This window comes from Lepisosteus oculatus, chromosome 8, assembly GCF_040954835.1.
Source record: "Lepisosteus oculatus isolate fLepOcu1 chromosome 8, fLepOcu1.hap2, whole genome shotgun sequence".
Taxonomy (NCBI): domain Eukaryota; kingdom Metazoa; phylum Chordata; class Actinopteri; order Semionotiformes; family Lepisosteidae; genus Lepisosteus; species Lepisosteus oculatus.
Window position 1 is genome coordinate 8981616 of NC_090703.1, and position 10595 is coordinate 8992210.

Below are 10595 nucleotides of genomic sequence, written 5' to 3' on the forward strand. Positions count from 1 at the left end.
AACTGTCAGTTGGAGTGGAAATAACTCAAAGTTTTCTCCCACTTTAAAACCTGTACCTCAGGGGAAAATCTGAATTGTGATCTATTCATAGACATATTGTATAATTTAAGGTATTCCTTAAGAATACCTTTTAAGACTGTGAAAGAAAAATCTAGATTGCATTAGTTGTAACCACTAGTCTTCATTCCTCCACCCCAAGGAGCCAGGGTCTGAGGAGGTCTATGTACAAACTCTTCTCTGATTCTTCTTCAAACTCTACACATTTTACAAACCAGAACAGGCATGAAATCATTCAAATTTCTAATCCCATGTCCTTCTGTCACCTTAATTTCTTCCTGTTCCACGGAGACATTTCTCCCGGTATACCTCAGGCAGGTATGATTTTTAAATCGAGATGGGCGAGGTTTATATTTATTTTATTCTTATGCACATGTACTGTAGCAAGTCCTCATCTCAGGTCTTTATTCCCTCCATTTTAAATACTGTATATGGAGCCCATGCAAGAACTGAAGTACATGCTTGGCTGCACTCTATGATCTGATGCAGTACAAGATGAATTATTTACAGAATTACACAACTGCTTCTCCACCCTTACAGTGTGCACATCAGTAGAGCCAGACTAAATCTGAACTCAAGAGATTTCACAGTGGACAGAAATAGATAAAAAAAACATCTTCTAATTAACACTAATTAGAACTTCTAATTAACATCTTCCATTTAATCGTTTCATGATTTATCCTTGCATGGAAGATGGTGAAAGCTCAGACTACCTTTGCTGACACACCCTGTAGTAGCTTATTTTTAAATCCTTTATGCAACTTGCTCTTAAGTGGCCGATCTAATTTTTATTTCCAAGGACAGCCTGGACAGTACCCAGAGTACCCACAGGGCACTGTACTTACTGGAGCAATTTGAGTAAAGTGCAGTACTGGATGGTACAATTCCACCTGGGAGTTGAACCCACGGGCTTCTGGTCTGGAATATAGATCTCTAACCATTACAGAGTGGCCTGGCGCCTCATTTCTCAAACCCTAGTTTTCATTCCCAGAAACTAAAAATGGGCAGAGAAGAGACTAGAGAAGACTGAGCAGCTCGTGTGGCAATTCTGGCTGCTTTGTTCTTCTCCTGCCTCTGCAAACACATTTCAAACACACTGAGACATCATTTTCCACAACATTTATTCTGTCAGCTTTTCTTACTTGTTAAGTACTGTGTAAGCTGAAATGATATGTCAACATCCACAGCACAGACTTAAGGGGACAAACTATGCGTGAATGGAAAAAGAAAAGTTCTCTGGCAAAAACTCAGACAGCCACTTAAAAATACATTTGTAGTTTGAATACACTAAAGTAACTGAGGGAAGAAAAGGGGGAAAATCATGCCTCCAGGAGCAACACGAATGATGGTTCATGTGATTGTTGAACTACCTGTATTTTAACTGTGCACACTCACAACCACGGAGTCTGGACAGACAAGTATAGGAAAAGAAAAGTCATTACATAATGGCTTACTGATACAAAAGGAAGCACTCTGTTTCTGTGTCGCAGGGTTTGGCATTGCTGCAGAAGCACACCTACATGTCTTATAGGTTTCTTCATAAAATAAATAAAAACAAGCTTAAATGAAGTTCACAAGGTATCAACATACAGCATCTTTGCAATTGAATTGGTGACAGCTTGACCTTAATCATCAATTATGATTCTCAACATCTTTCTTATTATACTTACAGACCTGTTCTCATTGCTTAGTTAAATGTTACAAAATGTAAGCAATATGAAGCAACTACCAAAACAGCATGAATTGTGCTTTTAAAAATAAGTAACTATACTAGTGAAATGGAACAGATAAAGGTAAAAGAAGAACAAACATGTTTCAGCTGCTGATCCTTCTTCAGAAGTGCAATGTATTTTTTTCTGTCTGCTTTATCAGCACGGAATCAACCTTTACTTGCTCCTGTGCAGCTTCCCTCTCACATTTATACAAGTGTAATACCTGCATACATTCCCTTAAAAATAAACCTTAATTTTGTTTAAAACAAGCTTAAAATATTCCCATTTTTTTGTGCTTTGTTCAAGAATCAACATCATTCCTCACTCTAGGTTGCATTCATAAAATGTTTACATTGTTAAACTTATCATCCATTTATTTGAAATGGGAGAACAAGAACTTGCTGAAAAAGCAAAAACAAACATCTCTTAACTTAGAAACCTAAATGTCAAATTTTTCAGCTTCTTTGTGATAGTGGTAAAGCAAAGTGTTAACTCAGAGTGTCGGTAAATGTTGAATGAATACAACTTTCGAAGCTGAAAACAACCCCATTACAAACAAGCCAAAACCAATAAGCAAGTTTCTCTTTATATTCCTTGTTTCAGAGACCTGGAAAAGAAGGAAAACTTAAAGACATTTTGTTTTTAAAACTGAAAAGACCACAGAATTCTGTAGTTTCCTGGTGTAGGACTCAGCTCCTAAATTTGAAATACTGAGCACTGCTGTATCAATACCACTGCCTCAGGATGCCACAGGTTGACATGGCTGATATCTGGTACAGGAGGTGCAAGTACTGGAGTCTAATTGTACTGAAGTCTAATTGTTTTCTGCTCCTAATAAAATAATAATTTTCCAAGCATCCAAGGATGCAGTAGTTGTAATACTTAGAAAGTAAATGGGAAACCATTGTAGCTGAACGTGTAAACAGTTCTTGCCATTTATATGTAACTTCTACCTCCAAGAAATCAAGCTTCCAAGTCATCTACACTGGGGCGATTAAAACCAGGTGTGGTCCAGCTGGAATTTAGCCAGGAGAGACAGGTGGTCAGAGGAGAAGACCTCATTGGGCAGTCCCTTCGTGGACCAGAGCTGCTCCTCTGACAGCAGAGAGAGACGACCCATCAGCTTCAGGATTCCATCCTGCTTCAGCCTTCCTCCTACAAGGCACAACAGCAGTAAGACTGGAGAGTTAGCGTGCAGTACCCGTTAGTACATCCTTAATAGTTCCAGGGCAAGAATAGAGCTGGACTGTGGGATTGGGAGATGTTTAATGCAGCAGTGAACGGGTTTTAAGATTTTCATACCTCGCTGGCTCCTGTTATTGACAGGCACAGCTGAGTAAAAGATATAGTCCACAGTGGCCCCAGAGCCACAGTGCAGTGTAGTTACTTCCCGCTTCTCTGTGCCTGAGATGTAGTGGCTGTAAACCGATGTCAAATCGAAACCATGAAAAATTGTGTTTCTGAACCTAAGAGAGAAGAGAAAAGACCTCTTGCACTGTAGGTTCTAAAAACAAGTAAAATAACTTTGATGAAAACCAATATAATGCAAAAAGGTTAAGAATCTGAATAAGCTTATATTTGCTCTACTTAGGCAGACGTGGGGTCAATGCTAATTTAAATTACACTTTCCTGCAGTGATAGTGAGTTGACAAAATTACAAGAACAGCACTGAAAGTCTATTTATGATTATAATTAATTTTATGTGGTGATAATATTTAGAAAAGGTATGACATGCATTCAAACAACATACAAAATCTTGGTAAAACAAATGGAGGCATGAACAATTAATTATGACAATCCTTCAGACCTGCTAGTTCATCTTCTATTTTTGTACAGATAGAATTACATTTGAAAGGTGTAAGGACTCATAGTGGATATATTTCGTCTCAATTTTACCACTGCTTTCTCACTGCACTTCCTATACCTTAATCTTTAATTTATACTTGGGTATATCATGAAATCTATAAATCACTACATTAACTATTTATTAATATCCCTAATCTTAGCTTTATTCTTAATCCTAGCTCTAAAATTACAGTACACTCAAATGGGATCTGAATCCTGACTGTAGGTAAATTCACTACTCTTAATCTTAAACTTATTTTATGCCAACCTTAGCTCTAGACAAAATCCTAGAAGGATGCTATTTTTTAGTCAAAATGGTGCTTAGCATATTCTATTATTTTCTTAGCAATTAGGCCATAGTCCTTTACCTAGATGAACTTTTTTCTGGATCAGGTTCAGGTAGAGATTTTAGGGCCTGTGCCTGTATTTTAGAGGGATCTAGAAGAAAACAGCAAAAGAAAAAAAGTTTACTGAAATGTACAACAGCCACCTCTTTAAGTCAAATTTCAAGAACTTTAGAAACTTGCGACTTTCTGCTGCTCTGTTTTTTTTTCTAAATAAAAAGGTTTTTGATCGTTAATTCAGCAGTTTGGTCAAATTCGAATTAACCGGACGAGATGATGAATACAAAGGGACAGCATACTAAATATTTTAATGTTTGGCACTAACTTATCTAGCTGAGGAAATAACAAGCCAAGCCATGAGGTCAAGGGTGAGAAAAACCTCCCTCACTTATTAGGAATGAACCAGGAAGACAGCTGCAAAGGTGGTAGTAGGGGGAGCTAGAAACAAAACAGAGACAAAATCCTGCCCACTACAGAAATATTTATATCTAACAGAGCGAAACTGTGAGATAGCAATTTAACTTCCCTATTCGCAAGTACAAAACTTATATGGACTATTTTGAACACAACACAGTATAAAGAAGCTTTATGGGTTTAACAAAGAATAAAGAGTTCAGAAGGGTAACACCTAGGGATTTTACCTGGCTTAGCGTCCGTCACTCCTGGAATACACACAAGATACTCTGGGCGTGTGCAGGCAATTTCACAGAAACGAAATTGAAGCAAACACTTGTGACTATACTGGAGTTTCCCTGCCCAAGAAATACACAATTACATAATAAATAGATGAATCTTAAAAGAAAACTAACTGAACTACCTGTTCATCAGTTAGTATAGTTAATGTATTAAACCAGAACAGTAGGTCAAAAAAGTTACACTAAAATGCTAAAAAGACAACAAACATATTAAAAGTACAGTTTAGGAGACCACATTTCAAATTCATCGTAAAAGACACTCCCACAAAATTTGTGCTCTCCTGTACATTTTTTTCTTCTGATTGCACTCTAAATGTAACTTTTTCTTTAAATTTAGGATGACCGATGGTTTCTTGTTTCTCTACCCACCCAACGTGGAATTGTCTGTTGTGTCTCTACTTGCAGTGCCAACAGCAGCACCCACAAGCAGAGAACGAAGACGTGCAGACAGGCTCCCCCAACCTGTGCACACATCCAGTTAATCTTTTTGTTCTGCAGGGAAGTGCAAGAGGCTCACTGCCAAACCTGTCGCTGCAGTCCTGCGGGCACCTTGGCAAAGAACAAGGGTCACTGTGAAGCCAAGAGAGCCTTGGCCAATTACTTATAACCCCTGCCAAGGAAGTCCGGTCACGTTCGACTAGTGACGTGACCCAGACTCCCATCCACACTGTCTGGGTCATACAGCTCAACCTGCTCTAAACAAGTGCCTCCCGGCCCTGATCTGGCACATTAGTTCATAATGAAGAGAATCCTTTAACTCGCTCACTTCCCTGTCCAATAACCGCAAAAGGTATAAGATCCACCTTAAAGCAAATTAACCAATGAATCGATTGCCAGCACGCGGCCTGACCTTTTTCTTCTTTTTCTTGACCATTTTTCTTCTTCTTGTCACAGACTGCGAAGTACTGACAGTTGTCACTTATTCCCAGGCTGCTAGGCCACAAGGGGGCGTACAGCCTCCTCTGGTTCAGTTTGTGTGATAAGTCTTCTTGTCCAGAAATCTGAAACACAAAAGAATTGATCAAAATTCAAATGAAATCAATGCTAAGTTCTACGGTCAGAGACCATGTGTTTTTCAGCTCCTGTAAAGTAATGTTAGATTTGTATCTAGCAATGACGTCTTCAGTCTCCAAGCAGCAGCATCAATTCTTTTTTATGCCAGTAGGGGAGTGACTGAGACTAGTCAGCCAGGGCTCTCGGAGCCACAAATGAAACAGGGACCCCTGCAAATTCCTGTGAGCCTCCAAGCCTGCCGTGATGTCAACGAGGAATGCGCCTCTCCTCCTCCTTGTACATCTCTGCAGAGCTTGGGGCTCCACTGGTGAGCGGGTTGGAATAGTTGGAACAGCCCATCTGCACTTCAACATCCACCTGATTCTCCTGTGGGTATGGGGGTGGCCACTGTGAGCCGAGATGTAAAGAGGATTGTAAATTCATGGGGAGATTAAACTGAAAAAACTGGCCATCTTAAAAATGCAAGGCGTGCATTCTTTGTATTTCTACAGCTGGACCTTGAAGTTTAAGAACACTTTTAAAAAATGCGTTCGGTACCTCGGAATTTTCAGAAATTTTACTACAATATTAGTAGTAATATAAGTCAAAATATTGGAAGAACACAATAAGCATTCATGCAGGAATCGCATACGCATCAGCCAGAACTCGTGACACTGGCACATTAGTGCTGCGTTTTCAGTCATCAGCTATCAGTGGGGAGGACAGCAGATGGTGTGAAACTAAGTGAAAGTGGATTTAAAACTATAAACAGGAGTCACTTTTTTATATGCAGGGCCGTGCGGGTCCAGAACCTGTTGTTGCAGCCGATATCCTGGCTTCTTCCATGGAATGCCTGGATGAGATCCTTGGATTAATTATCTACTAAACAACCAATCAGGCTAGATGTGCTGAATTGCCTCCTCTCGTTTATAACCTTTCTGTTGTTCAGAAGTTAAAAATCCAAACCATTTGATCCTCACCATCCAAGCTGGCAGCCCATGGTAATACATCTGGCCGGTGCAGATGAACTGGTACAGAGGCATGTAAGGGATGGAGTTGAAATCCCCACACAGAATGACTGGACACTGTACTCCTTCCTCTCGCCAGGGCTTCAGTGCCCGGTCAATTTCGGCTAGCAGCAGTGCCAGCTGTGCCAGTTTGACGTCGCCTCTCATGGGGTTGTACAAAAGGTGAGTGTTGGCGATGCAAAGGGGTGGGGCCTTTGACCTCTGACCCCACACCTCTGACCCCTCTGGGGTCACCGGCTGCAAGAGTGTCACCACTCCCACATTGTCACGATCGAGGAGCTCCACCTCCGGCCGGTAGAACTCCACCAGGCTGCACGACACTTTGCGGAACCTGGCCGGTTTGTAACAGATAGCACAGCCATCTGTCTTCCTGCCAGTGCGGCGCTTGTAAACGCACGAGTAACCTGGAAGACACAAGAAGGAAGATCTGAAGGTAGACATCGCCTGAAATTGACTTTAGAACTAATAATAATATCTTTGCACTTATATAGTGCATTTCTAGACACTAAACTCAAAGCACTTTACAGATAACAGGGACTTGCCTCCACTATCACTAGTGTATAGACCCCCACCTGGATCATGTGACGGCAGCCATAGTGGACCAGTACACTCACCACACACCAGCTATCAGTGGGGAGGAGAACAGAGTGATGAAGCCAGTTCATAGATGGGGATAATCAGGAGGCCATGATTGGTAAAGACTAGGGGGAAATTTGGCCTGGGCGCTAGGGTTAACTCCCCTCCTCTTTTCAAGAAACACCCTGGGTATAGTGTACCCGGCACAATACTGGGCCATCAGGACCCACACAGAGGTGAGCACCCCCTTCTGGTCCCACTAACTTTCAGCAACAACCATAGTTTTCCCAGGAGGTCTCCCGTCCAGGTACTGGCCAGGCTCACACCTGCCTAGCTTCAGTCAGTTGCCAGTTGTGAGTTGCAGTTTGATATAGCAGCTGACTATAACAAGACTGGGTTTGGCAGACATCTTCTTGAACATGCTTACTTATAAGATATGTTATATATGTGACCGGCAGATACTATCTCATAAATAGGTTCCTACTTCTACAGCTCCCCATGCAAAACTGGAAGCAGATCATTCCACAGATTCCACAGAAGCAACCTCCCGATTGCATGATCCGAGTGAGACAACGTAAGCTCATCCATACCCATGACTGACAGGACAGGCTCAAGCTGCTCCCAAAAGTGATTCTCCTGAACTTCCTGGAGGCACAAAATCTGAGTAACAGAAGTAAAAATGAGAAAATAAAACAGCACCCTGTGGCTGGTCAAGAATATTTCAAAAGGCAAGAAAAGAATTAGAGAATAACAAAGGCAAAGTCCAGCCTTAACCTGGAATTTCAAACTACGGGTTACAAATGCTTCCCCATAAACAGTTAAAAGTCAAACAGGCCGGGTTAACTCCTTGGTGTAATGTACCAGGTCAATTAGGTTGAACTCACATCTGGCTGCCATGTCTGGAACTCCTGCAGGATGTTCCGCAATCGGAATTCCCAAGCAAGGACCTCCGGAAAGCAGTGTGCGTAGAGGTCGGGGTTGGCCACCAGCAGGTCCTGGGATAAGAGGTTGTAGGACATGACTGTGAATTCGAACGGCTCCGTGGTGGCAGGGCTGGACCCCTGGGGAGCGCATGTCCGAGAGTGCAACCCAGACAGATCCTCCCACACTCTCCCCACCTCTGCAAAACGAGCGTCTCGTTACCAAAGCCATCCACAGACCAGGAGAAATCCCGCCGCGCAAAACCGTGAAGCTTTCCTCCTCACCTTCTACAGGTGCCGTCTCCATGCGTGGGTAGTAACTCATGCCCTGAACCTGCCAGGGGGGATAACACTGCTCTTCCTCCGGCCCCGGCCAGGAACAGGAACTCCATCCTTCCTGAAGACGGTCCGCCGCGATCCCCCAGCTTTGAGCGTCTGCCTCACCCAGAAGCATTCCCAAATCCAGGGCCGTGCTGGGATTCTGCACTGGCTGCTCGCCGGGGTGTGCCCGATCACACTCTGCCCACCCGAGAAAACGCTCCCCCCAGACCGGCGCATCGCCCTGAGCCACCAATTCCTGCTGGCTTCCTTGGCCAGGCCACTGGACCCCTGTCCCTGCACAGCCCCCCCGCTGAGAAGCGCTCTCCGCGCCGAGCCGCTGCTCCAGCAGGGCATTCTGCTCCTGAGGAAGAGTCTCCAGCTGCAGCCCTCCCCCGACTGAGGTCTCCTTTTCGGTCATTGGGAGAGAGGGCGCTCCTCCTCTGTCCAAGTCATCGTGCTCTGGTTTGCGACCTGCCAGTCATAAGACAATTGGCAAATTGGGTGAAGCTCACGTGTGATGTTACGTACAGAAATTGCAAGGATATGCATTTGGAGAAGAGTCGGGGGGGGCATGACTTTACGCGAAGGGTGGTGGGTGTCTCAGACCAGCCGCCCAGTTATGTTCTAAGGTCTATACCCCGGGATCGTTTCAGAAATGACTTAAACTTCTGAGCAATAAGCAACTAGGTCCTGTCGGCTGTGACCTTATGTATCTTAGGATATGCTTTTGCTTTATTGTTTTGAGATTTAAAAAGATAACATTTTGCTGGCAACTTCAGAAACTCTCTCAGGCATCTGCAGCTGAAGACAACAGTTATCCCCCCTCAAAAAAAGTTCTCTCTTAAATATGCTGTTTCCAGTTTGTGGCCTTTATAACATTAACATACAAATCTGCGGATACAGAACTGTCAGCTGAAAATGCTCCAATAGAGTTACTGGATCTCTGAATCCGAAATGTATTTTCGGAAATCAGATCATAATGAACACTTTAGCTGTCAGGGTACGGAATATGTTGTTTTTAATTGCTGAAGGTGTGGTTTATACTTGATTGTTTACTGCTTCTGATCATCGCAGCGCAGTACTTGCTGTAAATCGTGCTTTTGTATTACTACCAGAAAACAATGATTTAAAATGCTAACTGTCGCTATGGCGAGTTTGAAAAGCAAATTACAAACGCAGCACTTTGTACCTGCTGTGTGATTTAATAACATTACATTTCCACATCAGGGAAGGCAAACTGCTAATTGTGAGCCGCAAATACACTAAGGCCTGTTCACTGAGAGAAAAGAGAAAACTAGGTGTTTACCTGCAAACTTGCGTAGTAAACGTGATATTGGCAGAAGAACAAAACACATGAGAAACGCAATCATGCTCCACACTGCCTCCCTCACGTGTTTCCTGTGGCTGTTTAAACTTTATTTACACCGACGCCAGTCGAAATCCGCAGTTCAAGATGAGCCTCTTCTGAGCTGTAGTCTGATGCAAGATATTCGTTGTTGCTTACCGCATAGAGTCCACTGAGATTACGACTTGTACCAAACGTTCCCAGACCCTTGGAAAATTTTCAGTTTGTGATTTTTAAGGGCAAGAAACTGTACTCCCTGCGCTATTGGTATTTGTAGCAGTCGTATAGTCGAGAAGGCAGCGTCGTATAGCCCTTAAACGTTAATGGAGTTTACCACTGAAACACTGATAGGAAAATACTGAAATCGCAGGTTGTCAGTTCCCAGAGCCGTTATTTGAAGTACATTCACATTACTCCATAGTTGCACATACAGTAGTACTTGACACGGAAATCGTTGCCTCCAATAAAACAAAAACGAGACATCGTAAAAGCAAAAAAGATAATTTTACGAAGTATAAAGAAGCATTGTGGTATTTACAATACACTAGATCTGCGGTATTGTGGTAGAAAATTCTTGCGGATTCTTGCAGTGTGTTTGGGATCTTTTCTTTGAATCTAACCCTGCAAGAGATTTTCAGGGTATAATACAGCCAATACTAAAGCACTCTTCGGCAAACCGATAGCAGGGCGCTAAAGAAATATCCTGCAGGATTGCTCTTTTAGGGGGGTGAACATACTATGATCAAGCAAATGTTGTGC

General features: G+C 42.7%; 1 protein-coding gene across 2 annotated transcripts; it reads right to left on the reverse strand.

The window, feature by feature from the left end:
* Window positions 1-1161: 1161 nt before the first annotated feature.
* angel1 (angel homolog 1 (Drosophila)) lies at window positions 1162-10526 on the reverse strand. 2 transcript variants are annotated; one of them, XR_011190215.1, is made up of 11 exons: window positions 9798-10526; window positions 8456-8962; window positions 8135-8370; window positions 7841-7910; window positions 6627-7078; window positions 5504-5654; window positions 4600-4710; window positions 3983-4052; window positions 3072-3235; window positions 2508-2924; window positions 1162-2457 (listed from the first exon to the last, which is right to left on the reverse strand). XR_011190215.1 is itself a non-coding variant. In XM_015350454.2 (10 exons), the coding sequence occupies exons 1-10, from the start codon at window positions 9859-9861 to the stop codon at window positions 2764-2766; spliced, it is 1986 nt and encodes a 661-aa protein (XP_015205940.2). In that variant the 5' UTR covers window positions 9862-10526; the 3' UTR covers window positions 1162-2763. The 2 variants fall into 2 exon arrangements, 1 of the variants encoding a protein (XP_015205940.2); XM_015350454.2 differs by having other exon boundaries at window positions 1162-2924.
* Between the last annotated feature and the right edge of the window lie 69 nt (window positions 10527-10595).

Excerpts from the sequence above, each read along its gene's own strand:
- angel1 (XM_015350454.2), bottom strand. The coding sequence starts at position 9,861 with ATGATTGCGTTTCTCATGTGTTTTGTTCTTCTGCCAATATCACGTTTA. Across the intron at positions 4,711-5,503 it reads TCAAGAAAAAGAAGAAAAAG|GGAAACTCCAGTATAGTCAC; the intron begins GTCAGGCCGCGT and ends TTTCTTGGGCAG. Across the intron at positions 3,236-3,982 it reads CCAGAAAAAAGTTCATCTAG|GTTCAGAAACACAATTTTTC; the intron begins GTAAAGGACTAT and ends CTTCTCTCTTAG.